Below are 16,041 nucleotides of genomic sequence, written 5' to 3' on the forward strand. Positions count from 1 at the left end.
TTGGTGCCCCTCCCAAAGCACTTACCTGAGTCGGATTGTAGAGTTCCTGCAGTGGGCTCCGAGAGCCCTTCCGACAACAGATGTCCATTCCGAAGGGATTCCTCCGCATGACTGAGAAAAGAGAAGATGGGAATCATTAGCAGTGAAAAGCAGAGAAAACGTTTTTTCATTAAAAAAAAAGAAAAGAAAAGAAAAGAAAGAGAATTAGGCAATGAGAGCGAGAGAGAAGGAAGGTGGGAAGAAGGATAGGAGGGAAGGCAGGAGGGAAGAAAGAAATAAATTGCTGGTAAGAGAAGTTCCATATTTGCCCTTCTATCTAATTTTTAAATCTCTTATTTCATCTTTACCAGAATTTAAGCATCTCTGTGCATAAACTGAAAGTACATATAGAAAGAGGATACTAAAAAAGCGTTTGCTATAAGCTTGGCATCAAAAATGTGATAATGATCTTAAAGACAGATCCAATCAGGTAGTTATTATAGAAAGGATGATGGAGAGAGAGAAGAAGGAGGAGGAGAAGGAGGAGGAGGGAGGAGGGAGGAGAGGGAGAGAAGAAATACTAACAAGCATGGAACAAGCATCTAATTCTGATATTCTGCCAAGCTTGTCCACACAATCTTTATCATTCTCCTGTGAAAATTGCAGGTTAACCCAGTGGCTCAGGTACCCACTGTGGCCACCACCCAGAACTTCCCCTCTGCCAAAAGCTCCAGGTGCATTGGTTCCTGAGGACCCCAGAAGCTGCCAAAGTCATTTCCCCTACTAATTAGTGACCCAGGACATGCTAGAATGGTATCATCAAAGGCCAGGAGGTGGCATCAAATGCCACCAAAGTCACTTGACTGCTTGACTTTCGCCTCATTTTTTGTTAAGCCACTATAATTAGACAAAAAGATCATGGGGATAACATGGGTGTGAACTCTTGCTCAATAAACTACAGTGGCTCCCTAGTACTTCCAAAATAAAATAAAACTGTACTATCATTTAAAGTTCTTCACAGTCTGTCTCCAATTTATTTTTCCAGGTATTTTATGCATTATCCCTCTTTAATGCCTCATTTGCTTATATTTATATCTCCAGGGTTTGGCACAGATTCTTATTATTCTTAGTAAATTCTTATTCATTCATTCATGAGGCAGCTAGGTGGTGCAGTGAATAAAATGTCAGGCTTAGAGTCAAGTAGATCTGAGTTCAAATCTAGCCTCAGACACTTACTAGCTATGTGACCCTGAGCAGGTCACCTACCCTCTGTTTGATTCTAATACTAGCACCTCCTCCCCTACCTCCAGCAATCTTTTATTGTATTTTTCCCCAATAACATATAGAAATAATTCTTAACCTTTGTTTTCTGACATTTCTCACAGGGCTTTTGGGAGGATAAAAGGAGACCATATCAATAAAGTGCTTGCCACATAGTAGGTACTACAAAAAAGCTAGCTATTATTATGATGATGGTGGTGATATACTACTTTATGGTCAAGTCAAGCTGACCTTTTTTGTTATTCCTCATACTGAATAGTCTATCTTCCTATTGCCTGGAGCTCCCTCCCTCATCACCTCCACTTCTTGAGCCCCATTTCCTTCAAAGTTAAGTTCAAGCACTTCCTCTGAAGGAAACCTTTCCCTTCCCCAAGCTGCTGGTGCCTCATGCCCCCAATCCTTTGCATATATTTTAATATACTTATTATGCATATATTGTCTCCTGCTAGTAGATAGGAAGTTTCTCACAGGGATAGACTTTTAAAAAGCCCTCACCTCCTGTTTTAGAATTGATACTATGGGGGGCAGCTGGGTAGCTCAGTGGATTGAGAGCCAGTCCTAGAGTTGGGAGGTCCTGGGTTCAAATCTGGCCTCAGACACTTCCCAGCTGTGTGACCCTGGGCAAGTCACTTAAACCCCATTGCCTAGCCCTTACCGCTCTTCTGCCTTGGAGCCAATACACAGTATTGACTCCAAGATGGAAGGTAAGGGTTTAAAAAAAAAAGAATTGATACTATGTATTGGTTCTAAAGCAGAAGAGCAGTAAGGGCTAGGCAGTAAGGGTCGAGTGACTTGCCCAGGGGCACACAGCTAGGACATGTCCTGGGGCATACTTTCATTTTTGTTTCTGCATCTCTAGTGACTAGGGTGATTCCTGACACACATGTTTAACAAATGTTGATGGAATGACCAATTGAGGGGTTTAGATGACAGTCATGGTTCATTCGATTAGTAGAAATGACTGTTCTGGACAAAGAGCCCACAGTAATGGAGATACCATAAACAATTTGGGGGTGGGAAGGGGCTGGAATAATTTATTCTGATACAGAAGTCATTTGACCTTGGTTCTAATCTCAACCCACCACAAACCTGCCTACTACATAGAAGAAGGCACCGTAACTCTCCTGAGCTCATCTGTAAAATGGGATGATAATACTTAGGCTGTCCATCTTGCTGCACTATTTAAGATCACAGAATCATAGATTTAGAGCTAGAAAGGTGCTCAGAACCACTGAGTTCAACCCCCTCATTTTGAAGAAAAGGAAACTGAGACTCAAAAATGAGAAACAATTTCCCCAAAACCACACCAGTACTAAGGAGCAGAGTTGGGATTTGAATCCTGGACCTCCACTTCTGCCTCTCAATCCACTGCTCTTCCTTCTGGACCACAGTATTACTTTGTATGCAAAGGAACATGCATTTAGAACTAGAAAGATCCTTAAAAGCCATCAAGTCCTAGCCCATCGTTTTACAGATGGGGAAACTGAGTCACGAAGCTGTTAAGTGTGTTTCCGAGAGTCAAATAGCTAATGTCTGAAGCAGTATTGGAAAGGTCTTTCTGATTCCAAGTCCAGTATCAGGTCCACTATTCCACACTATCTCAATGAATGCTTGTTGAATGCAAGCAAATAAGATAAGAAGGCTTAGAGGAACTGTGGACACAATCAGCAGAAGGGGGTGCCCACATTAATTCAGTAATTCAACACCAGCATTTGTCTAGGACCTGTGATTGACAAAGCACTCCTTACAAAAGCTCTTCCAAGGGTTTGCCTTGTCAGTACAAAATTTATTCCATACATAACAAGCCTCCCTATGAGCTTCTTTAATTTATATTTGAAAAATAAGAGCAAGGAAGGGTAGACAAGGAAAACTTTAGCTAAACATAAGGTATAAAAGTCATTAGGTTTTGAACAGTCAGGATTCAAAACACTGGTTCTTTGTTCCTCAACAGTCACCCTGGAAAAGAATAATTCTACTGTTACTTTCCTTGTAATTTATTGCTTTGACTTTTCATTTCCCTGAAAAAATGAGGTAAGCACCCCCTGTTCCTAGGATGGGACACAAGGATGCAATGCTTGTTCTTTGGAGAAATACCAGACATAGTAGGTCATGCCTACTGTGGGGGAGACTGAGGTTGATGGATCTGGAGCCTAGGAGTTCTCAGATACAGTAGGCTAACCCAGTCCAATATTGGCACTAAGTTTGGCAATGGTGTAGTGAGCCTCCAGGAGATGGGGGGCCACCAGATTGCCTGTAGAGAGGTGGAGGAGTCCAGATTGGAAATGGATCATGTTCAAGCTCTCATCCCAGTGAAAGTGGGGCATACCCATGAGCTGCCCAATCTAGCACTTCTAGACTGGAACAGGTATGGGAAAGCAAGAAGGAAAGAAGAAAGGTCAAAGGGAAGAGAGGGGGGAAAGGAGGGACAGAGAGAGAGAGAGACAGAGAGACAGAGAGACAGAGAGAGAGAGATGGAGGGGAGGAGGGAAGGAGGGAAGGAGGGGAGGAGGAAGGGAGGAAGGAAGGAAGAAAAATATTCTTCCTCTTTGTTCTTTGTGCACAGGACACTCCATTTCCTCTCACTGCACCTTTGCCCTGGCCACTCCCCATGACTGTAATGCCCTCTCCTCACTTCCACTTCTTAGAATCCTTCTCTTCCTTCAAAACACAGACCAATCACCTACTTTCTATAGCCTTTCTTGATCTCCTTCCCCTGCTCTCCCTTCCTGATGATCTTTTATTTACTTGCATATATTATTCTAATATTTATTCTGTACCTACAAATATGCACATCCTTATAGTCTCCTCCATTAGAACACAAACTTCATGAGAAAAGGGATACTTTCATTTTTTGTATTTGTACCCCTAGCACCTGGCACACAATGGTGCTTAATAAATGCTTGTGGGATGAATAAAAAAGTGGAAGATTATATTGATGTCAATGTGAGATTTTACCCACCCAATATCAGTAGATACCATCCCCCCAAATATGTCAGCACCCAGGGAGCAGAACAGTTACTGTGAAAACTCATCCACAGAATCTGTTAAATCGGATTTTACAAGAGGCAATGCTATTTAATTGGTTTATTTTCCTAATAAAAAAGGATTTAAAGGGCCTTGCCTGTGGGAGGTCTGTAATGGAAGCCCTCTGCCTATGATCCTTCTCTTTCTGCACTCACTTTGGTTTGAGGGTATCTCCATTTGGTTTCTGCTCTCCTGGGATGCTCTCCCTCATCACCTGTCTCTTAGAATTCCTGGCTTCCTTCAATACTCAGTTCAAGCATTACCTTCTGCAGAACACTATTCCCAGGCCCATTAACTACTAGTGTTTTCCCCTCCAAGGCTGCCTTCCATCTGCTCTAGACAGGTCTCATATATTCATCTTGTCTCTTTTAACAGAACCTAAGCTCCTTGAGGGAAGGGGCTGGTTTCTTCTTTGTTCTTTTATATCCTCAATGCCTAGCACAGTGCCTGGCACAGAAGAAGCCCTTAAAAAATGTTTGATGACTGATTGATCTGATCTTTATTCTTAGCATTTTGATAGAGAAAACCCAAGCATGGAATAGATTCGAAAACAACAACCTACAAAGACTCTGTAAGAAATTCTAAGCTTCTTGAGGGCAGGAACTCTTGATTTCTGCCTCAGTATCCCCTGCATCTAACACTGAGACTGAATTTTTTTAAAGCAGAATTGTGGTTTCACTGATATAGGGAATTCCTAGTAAATAAACTCTATCCACCAATGCCAATCGGTTCCTACTCTCCAACTTCTAGTCAGCCTTAGCTGATTGGGGCACAGAGGCCAGGGTTACCCAGCTAGTAAGTGTCAGAGGTAGGGAGAATTGAAATCTAAGCCCTTTGACTCCAAAACCAGGATTCTTTCCATTGTCCCACGTGGCCCCACACATCTGTCCAAGGTCATATTACAAAAGTAGTCAGCATTAGAGATGGGATTCAGGGGCAGCTGGGTAGCTCAGTGGATGGAGAGTCAGGCCTAGAGACAGGAGGTCCTGGGTTCAAATCTGGCCTCAGACACTTCCCAGCTGTGTGACCCTGGGCAAGTCACTTGACCCCCATTGCCTACCCTTACTGCTCTTCTGCCTAGGAGCCAATACACAGAAGTTAAGGGTTAAAAAAAAAAAAGAGAGAGATGGGATTTGAACCCAAGACTCTTGATTTCATATCCCACCTGAGAGTTCCATAATATTCAGCAATTTCCATGAGAACTAGGCGTCAACCTGCAAGGTTGAATTTTATCTCAAGCTCCTTGTCCAGTATTCCAATTTTCTGAATGACCGTGAGATACCCTCTCATCTGCATTTATAATTCTCTGAACTTTTTCATCATGTCTCACCTGCCTTCACCCTCTGGAACATCCCTCTGCCTTCTCAACTCTCCTCTCCGGTGGTGCATGAGTTCCTTCCTTAGCCTTCATTTTGGGGAGGAGCCCAGATGAGCTATTCTTCTGTTATTAGTAACTCTTCCCTCTATTTTTCAGCACTTTTTAACTTGCTGTCTTTCCCCATTAGAAAATTAGTCTCTCCAGCAATTAGCTCACTGCCAAAGGGCTTAATTGATATGTGTTTCTTTTTTATTTTCCTACCTCCACCCTCTTTCCTACATAACAAGTCTGTCTTTCTTTCTACCTCTGCCTTGCCCGCAGGTGGACATGTCATCATCTACAGGAAACATAGCAGGACCAGAGAATGGCCATCCCTGGATTCTGACCAAAGAATCACACCTGAAAAGTTCCTTGGATACAGCCTCAGGCTCTCCATCAATGAAAGGCTGATGGTCAACGCCAAAAGTCCTGGAAAAATATGCTTGGGGTATGTATTGGTATTCTTTCCACTAGAACACCCCTCTGGATCATTCAGATTTATTGCTTTTCTCCCTTCTAAACTTCCGTCGATAAACTTGAATTGTGCCAATTTGCATCTGATCTTGCATTCTGGCATCGGGCAGAAACAATGAAATGACAGTCAGGCTCCTGATATTGCTTTCATGAGACCTCTTTAGTACACCCATTGCTAAGCACTGTCCTCCCCCCTCCAATTCTCTTAAAGTGCATCTCACAGGAGCATAAAGGGAGAAAGTACTTGGGGTCCAGAAGGGCTCATAAGAACTGAGTCCTCCCTGCCCCTCTCTACACACACACACACACACACACACACACACACACACACACACACACAGTTTAATGGTTAATACGAGCTAGAGCTGGGACCCGAGCCCATCTTCTGGCTCCCAAACCAGCTCCCTTTTCAGTGTACGTGCATCTCTAGATCCAATGTCCTCCCCCAAAATCAATGTGAACTCCCCCTTCTTCCCAGATCCTGCAACACCCAAGAGAAAAACAGGACCAACAGCACAGTGGCTATGGAGTCTCAGGACCTGGGTTCAAAGTCCAACACCTACACCTAATACTTCTATGACCCAAAACTCTATAGAGTCTCAGTTTCCTCATCTGTAAAATGAGATGGTTGGACTAGATAGCCTCCATGGTACCTTCTAGTTCTAAATCAGGAGTTTTTAACCCAAGGTCTGAGGTTTTTAGGGTTTGAAGGATTTTTTTTAGCATTTAATAAAAAAAAATTTTTGATATAATTAGTTCCCTTTGTAATCCTATGTATTTTACATTATGCCATTATTCTGAATGACCTCTGGAGCTTCACCTGCTTAAGAAAGGGTTCCATGACACAAAAAAGTTTAAGAACTCTAGTTCGAATGTATGACATATCATATTGCTTTTTGCGTTGGGGTGGGGAGAATTTGGATTGAAAAATTCAGAAAATGGATGTTAAAAATTGTTTCTGTATATCATCAGGAAAAAGATACAATATGAATGAATGAATGAATGAATGAATGAATGAATGAATGAATGAAAAGAATTCTTGGACTCGATCTTTGGCCTGATCTTGATAGCCATAAGCAAGACCTGTAAGCCTCAGTTTCCTCATCTCTAAAATAAGGGTGAACTAGATGGCTTTTGAAGTCCTGAAAGGGACTTTGGATCTATGACACGATGATTCAGGTTTGGTGCATAGTAGGTGCTTAATAAATGTTTATCAGTTGGTCTGTAAAATGAGGAGGTTAGACTTGGTGGTCTCTGAGGTCCCTTCCAGCTCTAGCCTCATGCATCTATTTATCCCATATTCTTCAATATGAATTCCCCACCAAACCTTGGCAAAACAACAGCATTGAATTCTAACGCAGCTGCTGGCTTTTAACTGATGTCAAAACACCCTGATCTGCTGAGAGCCTGCAGATAATTATTCCCAATTCCAGACCTTGAGGGTAGAAAAGTGGTAATTTTCAGTGGCAGGGATGATTTGACCCAATGTGTGGATAGAGGGTGGTAATGTCCTGTCTTTCCTCTATACCAGCCTCTCTGCAAAGAAGTCCTCTGGCAGAGGGAGGGAGGTTGGCCAAACCCTGCTAGGTTACATGAAGGGCAAATGATATACAGCTCCTCTGACGTGACTATAATCCTATGAGGGGAAATATAGCTTCCACCTTCTAGGGCCATTTCCAATTCCTCCCTCCACTCTCAATACCTCCTCCATGAACCCCTTCCTGATCTGATTATCTGCAAGGGATCGCTCTCTCCCCCAAGCACAAAACACTCCATACGTACCATCTAAGCATTTAGCATGGCTCAACTTTATGTACCTTCCCTGTCAGAAGATGATTTTCTTGAGGGCAGAAACTATGAATTATTTGCTTTTGCAGACCTTGGAGCCTCACATGGGATCTTACTGAACTGAACTGAAGAGCTACTGTATAATTAGAGAAAATGCCTCATAGTATAAAGAATGCCAGTTATGGAGTAGCGGGGACCCTGGTTCAAATCCTACCTCTGATCCTTACTGGCTATGTGAACCTAGGCAGATCATTTTCCCTCTCAGTGTCTCCCTTTCCTCATCTGCAAAGTAGAGATGATCATTTTTGTAGCAACTACCTCATAGGCTGGTTGTGAGGCTCTCAAGTGAGAATGTGTGCAAAAAAGGGAAACAGTGAAGTACTCTATGTCAGTTATTATTAATTACTCCAGAGAGGGCTTCAGGTTTCTACTGTCCCTATATAGTGATTTTTAAAAACTTTGGGGGAGTTGTAACTGGAGTTATGGATTGATGCAATTGTTCTGAAAATCATCTTGGAATTTTGCTAAAGCATCCATAATGTCTGATCTAAAAATCTCACTGCTGGGCATATGCCCCCAGGAGGTCAATGACAAAATATTTCTGGCAGCATTTTTTGTCATACCAAAGAGCCAAAAATAAAGCTAATGGGCAGGAGTCTGGGAGGAAGGAGGGGGCCCAAGTGGCTGACACTTGAATCTCACTGTCACTTGAAATGGGCAAAGGAGAGAACACACACACAGAATTAGATACAGAAATACGTATCATGCAAAAGAGAAACAGGAGGGAGAAGGGAGAGGGAAGGATAACAGTTAGAGTAGGTTAAGAAAGAGATTGGTCCTAAGCAAAACCAGCTCTCACTAAGGATATACACAAATACTGATAGCTCTTTTTGCAGTAGAAAAACAATTAGAAAGGGAGGGAATGCCCATCATTTGGGGAATGGCCAGACAAACTATGGCATATAAATATGATAGAATAATGCTCTTCTATAAGAAATGATAAAAAGAATATTTTCATATAAACTTGGGAAGACTTGTATGGACTGATGAAGAATAAAATGAACAGAAGCAAGAAAATTATATATATAAAGTAGGCATCAAAGAGACAAAGAACTTTGAAAGACTTGGAAACTTTTATCTGAACTTTCTTCATTAAGGACCATATCTCCCAGTACTCTAATCCCATTCTGATGCCTCTTATGGTGTATAGGAAATGCAAGGTTCTCAATGGCTATGTTAGAAAAGCGCAAAAGACTTCTAGTACAGGGCTGTAATGGATAGCATGTCTGTCATCTAAGATCAAGCCTAGCCATTTTCAAAATGGTTCAAAGCATTAGAGGAAAGTGAATTTAGAGAGAAGGCTTTGAGGCTGTTTAATACAGAGGTTCTAAACCTGGTGTCTGTGAACATGGTTTTCGAAATGTGTGTGACTATGCTTTGATAGAATTACTTTCCTTTGCAATCCCATATATTTTATTATGTGCATTAAAAATGTTATTCTGGGGTGTCACCACACTGGTAAAGGAGTCCATGACACAAAAATGGTTCCCAACCACTGGACTTCCAAACTCCCTTGTTTTAAGGGGAGGAAAATGAAGCCCAGGGATTTAGATAACCTGTCCAGTCATACAGTAAGTAAGCATGTGAGGTAGGATTTGAACTCAGGTCTCTCTGCCTCTTAGTTCACACTCCATCTTCTACACCATAGCATAAAAACTGGTTGGAGTGGATAAATGAACAAGTTCTTGAATAAAAAGAATCCAGGTCAAAACCTGAAACCATTCCCATAGAGTCATTTCTTTCTTTCTTTTTTAAACTCTTAGTAACAACTCTAAGATGGAAGGGCAAGGGCTAGGCAAAAGGGGTTAAGTGATTTGCCCAGGATCACCTAGCTAGGAAGTATCTGAGGCCAGATTTGAATCCAGGTTCCCTAATTCCAGGTCTGGCTCTCTGCCCAATGAGCCACCTAGCTCCCCCTATAAGGTCATTTCAAGGAAACTGGCTCTATAAACCTGAACTACTTTTTAAAACGAGGCGATAGAATCTTGTTTATTTTAATAAACACATACTATGAGCAGAGCCTTGTAAATGCTGGAGGTCTAAAGAGGTGTGGGACAGAGACCCTTTCCTCAAGGAATCTGCAAATTACTAGGGTGTAGAAATTGTATATGCAAATAACCATGATGGAATATGATAGAACAGAAAAGGTAAAACATGAAGAAGAGAGGTCTCTCTGTGGGAAAAGGAGAGGAAATATCCAATACAGCTGAGCCAGGAACAAATAAAGGCAACAGCAATCAGGCTGCGGCATTTGGTATGTTAGAAGTGCTTAAAAAATCCCACTAAGTCAACTCAAGAGACTGAATATAGTCTGTTTCTGCTGCTGGAGAGGCCGCCAATCAGTCTAACCCAACTGGAGATGTCTTCCTTAAGCAACCAGATTGCCTCACCCAACTCAGTGTATTTCTAGATTCACAGGATTTTTAGAGTTCATGATCACTTTTTATAGTTGAAAATAATTGGAAATGTAGGATGATTATCTGTGAAAACTTGGCTGCTCTCAGCAATGAAAATGGGACAATCCTAAAGACTTATGATGGGGAATGCTATCCACCTCCAGAGAAAGAACTGCTGGAGTAGTCTTTCACATCAGTATATTTATGGTTTTAGTTCGGGGTTTTGGTTATGTATGAGTTTGCTCTTACAACATTGACCAATATGGAAGTGGGTTTGGCATGACAATAAAAATAAAATTCAAAAGAAAAAAGAAAACAATTGGAAAGGAAAGGAGTGTCCATAATTTAGGGAATGGCTGAACAAATTATGGTATATAAATATGATATGAAATATAACTATTCTAAAAGAAATGATGAAAGGAATGCTTTCGATGAAACCTGGAAAGACTTGTATGGACAAGAATGTGGTCTAGAGCTTCTATCTAGACAGAGTGGAGAGGCTGTTGCGCTTGGCAATGGAAAAAACACAGATTCAAACCCCACCTTATGTGATCCCAGACAAGTCATTTAAGGGGCTCAGTTTTGCTCATAAAATGAGGGTGTTGGATTTGATATCTTCCAAGATCATATCTACATCTAAACCTCCAATCCTATGAACTCCTGGCCCATAGACAAGCCATCTAGTCAACATACTACTCAAAGACACTAATGCATTGCTGGTGGAGTTGTGAATTAATCCAGCCATTGTGGAAGGCAATTTGGAACTATGCCCAAGGGGCCTTAAAAGACTGCCTGCCCTTTGATCCAGCGATACCACTGCTGGATTTGTACCCCAGAGAGATAATAAGGGGAAACACTTGTACAAAAGTATTCATAGCCACGCTGTTTGTAACGGCAAAAAAATGGGGGAAATGAAGGGTTGTCCATTGATTGAGGAATGGCTGAACAAATTGTGGTATCTGATGGTGATGGAATACTATTGTGCTATAAGGAAGAATGATCTGGAGGCTTTCCATATGAACTGGGAGAACCTCCATGAACAGATACAGAGTGAAATGAGCAGAACCAGAAGAACATTGTACACAGAAAGCGAAACATTGTGGAAAGATCCAATGTAATGGACTTTGCTACTAGTAGCATTGCAACAAGCCAGGATACTCCTGAAGGACTTATGTAAAAGAATGCTGACCGCTTTGAGAGAAAGAACTGTGGGAGTAGAAATGCAAAAGAAAAACATATGGCATCACTTATCACATGTATATATGGGGATGTGATTTGGGGTTTAGGCTTTAAAAGACTGCTCTATAGCAAAAATGAATAATATGGAAATAGGTTATCAAGTGATATTTGTACAACCCAGTGGAATTGCTTATTAGCTCTGGGAGGAAGAGGGGTGGGAAGAAAAAGAATCATGTAAACATGGGAAAATATGTTAAAATTAAAAAAAAAACATACTACCCAGAGAATTTGTATTATCTTTCAGTTTTGTTGCTAATTCATTTCTCAAGTTGTCATTTCCAGACTTTGCAATTCTTTCTAGCCAAAAAGAGAACCCCACTTGTTGGGGAAGTTTGAAGACTTGACATACAGGTGAGCTAAATGGCAGTAACATAGAAGGAGGGCTAGATTTGGGGTTGGAGGGTGCAGGTTTGATCCCAGTTGTTTAGTTTGCTTCCTGTAAGATCTTGGGCAAATCACTTTGAACTTAGTCTCTTTCTCTGTAAAACGAGGGGGGTGGATTTGATGCCCTTTGAGGTCTTTTCTAGCTTTAAGTCTATGATCCTCTGATAAAAGTGGTGAGATGCTGCACCCATCAAGGTACTTAAACATTGATCAACAGGTTGTTAATTGGGGTCTGTGAATTTGGTTTTGTTTTTGATAACTATTTCAGTATAATTGGCTTCCTTTGTAATCCTATGTATTTAAAAACATGACTCTCAGAAGGGGTCCAAAGGCTTAAACTAGGTTGCTCAAGAGTGCTCAAGGGGCCTGTGTCACAAAAAGAACTCCTGGTAAAGAGTGTTAAATATTAAGTATTTCAGTTGATTTAATTCCATTACTATTTGTATCATACCCAGAGGCATCTGGCAATATGGTACCTTTCAGGACTAATGCCACCTACTGAATCTTTCTTTCCATCTCAATTAGCAATCTCTTCAACCTTGCATCCCTTTAGTACATCACCAATTCAAAGAGCCTCTCCTAAAGGTAATTCATATCAGGAGCAGCCTAAACAGGACGCTTCATTTGGGGGAGCCTGCTATCTCTCCCTAGCTTTTTGGAGAAATGAATGATAGGAAGAGAAGATGGGCTGATCACAAGGTGGGAACAAGTCATAATAGGCAGGTAATGAAGGGCACCAGTGGATTTCTCAAAATGGTAGGAACAACTTGAGCAACCTCATTGGTAGAGACTCCATAGTCCAACATAGGTAGCTAGATGGATGGCAATGTGCATCAATGGAGGAAACATTCATAGCAATGAGGTCACAGAGTGATGAGCAGCCTGTCACTTTTTTTGGCCTTTGGGGAATATACATTTACTTATGCAGCTCTCAGTCTGGGTAAACAGGTGAACCCCCAAATGGAAATGAATTTACAGCAGAAATGAGTGAGGACATTCTATTTTGATGTCCCAAAAAAGGATCTTGCTGCATTTTATTCCATGACAGTTTTCTGACACTGATGGTCGGGAAAGCCATCCTTGAGATGATTTTAAATACGTAGGCCTTAATAAATGAGGTAGTAAATTAGTATTTTATCTTTCATCAGAAGAATTGACAATCAAATGGGACAAGCTTAGAGAAAGCTCTTCTAGCTAGCAGAAGCCTCTTTCTGTCTCTGACCATTCATCTGGCCAGAGAAGTGTTCACAGAAGTCAGAGCTAGAGTCAGTGCAGTCTAATTCCCTCAATTTATTTCATTAATTTTGTGGATTAGGGAATTGAGGTCCAGAAAGATTAAGTAACAGGGTCACACAAGTACTTAAAGAAGAGCTTGAATTTAGGTTGTCGAGATCTCCCAAATCAAATTCTTTTCACTCTTCAGCTCTGCCTCAGTTTACATATAGCCTCACTTTTCCTATGAAATTATCACATTTAGATGAGAAACCGGTTTTATGACTGAACAGACAGTATGGGAGATTTGGGCTGATGACTGTGGACTCCTAGTCAGCTAAGAAGTGGATAAAGTGCTGTCTGGAGTCATGAACACTCATCTTCATGAGTTCAAATTCAGGCTCAGGCACATATTAGCTGTGTGATCCTGGGCAAGTGATTTAACTCTCTTGGCCTCAGTTTCCTCATTTGTAAAATGAGCTGAAGAAGGAAATGGCAAACCACTCTCGTATTTTTACCAGGAAAACCCAAATGGGGGTCATGAAGAGTTGGACACGACTGAAATGATTGAACAATGGCTGTGGGCTCATAGAAGCCATGTACCCTAAATCTCTCATTTTACATATAAAGAAATTGAGGCCAAGAGAAGTTAGGTTATTTGTCCAAAGTTACACAGGTAGTCAATGGTAGAGCTCAGATTTGAATTGTGGCCTCCTCAGAATCCCAAATGAAGGCTCTTTCCCTGCACTATATAACACTCTCTGGTATTAGCTTGGGTGAAATTATTTTGATATCTTTTGAGGAAATTTTTAAAGTTTTTAATGCTGGAGGCAAGAAAAAAGTGGGTAGGCAGAAAGAAAGGTTGCATAAGATTAAGTGCATAACTTAAAGGCAAGGCAATAAGCATTTATTAAGTGTTCATTATATGCCATGAAAGGCAATCCCCATTCTCAATGAGCTTAGGTTCAAATAAGGGAAGACAACACATAACTAGATGCTACAAAAGTGTCGGGGAAGAGAGGGATGGTTCAGAGAAGATACTCATTCGGGGAAGTGGTGGCAAAGCCCAGAAAGTCTTCAGACCATTCCCAAAATTGAGGTCTGTTGTCTGTGACCCTATTTGGGTTTTTTTTTGCAAAGATACTTGAGGGGTTTGCCATTTCCTAATCCAGCTCATTTGACAGATGAGGAAACCAAGGCAACAGAGTTAAGTGACTTGCCCAGCATCCCATAGCTAGTGTCTGAAGCCAGTTTTGAGCTCAGAAAGATGAATTTTCCTGATTCTAGGACCAGCGCCCTAACCACTGTGCCATCTAGCTGCCAAAACAGATGTACCCAGAAGGAATCAGCAATGGGAGAAGGGGGCTGAAGGACGTTCCATGGTGAGAAGGCAGCTGAGTGATGGCGGCAAAGTCCACTAGACAGAAGCACAGTCAGAAGGGGAAATTAATCTTCATTTTACAGATGAAGTAGTGCCTGAGGTTCAAAGGGACAGTGACCTATCCACTGAAGAAAGTAGCAGAGCCAAAATTTGAACCCAGGTTCTCTGAATATGAGTGCTATTATTTTCTCACTATTCCACACTCCCACAGTTGAGTATAAATTACCAACATTTGCCAGAGAGCAGCTTAAAGCGGCTCAGCAACATTCATTGCCTTGAGAGAAACCTGGCTGAGGGAAAGAAGATGTTCTCCTGAGAATAGGAGGATAAATGGATGCAGAGAGGGAAAAAAAAGAAAACCAGGAAACGGTAATAATGTAAATGCAAGAAATACATCAGAAACTCATTAGCTGGTTGCTAAAACTAACAGATGACAAATCCCCTTACCACCAATCCAAGCCTCAAAATAGCCTGCAGAACCCAACAAATAAGCCATTCAGTATCTGGACTCACAGTCTAGGCACAGGCAGAATTGCTGCCCGTAATCACCCAGGCACAGCCCTGAGCTGTAAAAACAGAGGAGCGCATCGTCAGCAGATGCCACTACCCTAAATATTCATAATTTTGACACTGTGGTTAGATAGAGTATTGGTTCCCAGGTAGAAGAGCAGTAAGGGCCAGGCAATTGGGATTAAGTGACTTGCTCAGGGTCACACAGCTAGCAAATGTCTTTTTAGCTAGCCAATTTTTTTTTTTAAGGGAGAGGGTGGGGGGCAGCTGGGTAGCTCAGTGGATTGAGAGCCAGGCCCAGAGATGGGAGGTCCTGGGTTCAAATCTGACCTCAGACATTTCCTAGCTGTGTGACTGTGGGCAAGTCACTTCACCCCTATGGCCTAGCCCTTACCGCTCTTCTGCCTTAGAACCAATACCCAGTATTGATTCTAGGACAAAAGGTAAGGGTTTTATAAATAAATAAAGGGAGAGAGAATCCCTGTAGACTGCATATTGAAGTGACAGCTTTGAAATGTAATATTATCTGTTTTATTTTAATTTATTTTAATAATATTTTGTGATATGTTTATAATTTTAAAATAAATAATTTATAATATAATATAAATTTATACTATAATAACATATAATAATAAAATTATATGTGCAATCAAAATTATTTTTATCTGGTTTGGGTTGTACTGAGTTTTGTCTGACACCTTTGCCCCGGGCAACTCAACCTACATTGGTAAGAGGAGTTTCCTCTTTCTGGCAACAGAGTCAACAGATCCAGGTCATATCCCTATCTGATGTGGAACAAAAAGCTTTTGCAGGAAGGGGACCCAGCAAATCAAAACCACATACAGTCAGAACTAGGCATATACCATCTCCATCATCCTAGGTGGTGCGGGCAGAGAGCCCTGGACCTGGAGTCAGAAAGACTCATCTTCCTAAGTTCAAATCCGTGTGACCCTGGA

General features: G+C 41.4%; 1 protein-coding gene across 2 annotated transcripts in view; it reads right to left on the reverse strand.

Annotated features, from left to right (window-relative positions):
- The window catches only part of CHST11 (carbohydrate sulfotransferase 11), a 331,339-nt gene that overhangs the window by 179,581 nt on the left and 135,717 nt on the right, over nucleotides 1-16,041 (reverse strand). For both annotated transcript variants that reach the window (XM_044678411.1, XM_044678410.1), the window contains exon 2: nucleotides 26-111. In XM_044678411.1, coding sequence (XP_044534346.1) covers nucleotides 26-111 — 86 coding nt within the window. The remainder of the gene's footprint in view (nucleotides 1-25; nucleotides 112-16,041) is intronic.

The sequence above is a fragment of the Gracilinanus agilis genome, chromosome 5 (genome assembly GCF_016433145.1).
Source record: "Gracilinanus agilis isolate LMUSP501 chromosome 5, AgileGrace, whole genome shotgun sequence".
In the NCBI taxonomy this organism is placed as follows: Eukaryota; Metazoa; Chordata; class Mammalia; order Didelphimorphia; family Didelphidae; genus Gracilinanus; species Gracilinanus agilis.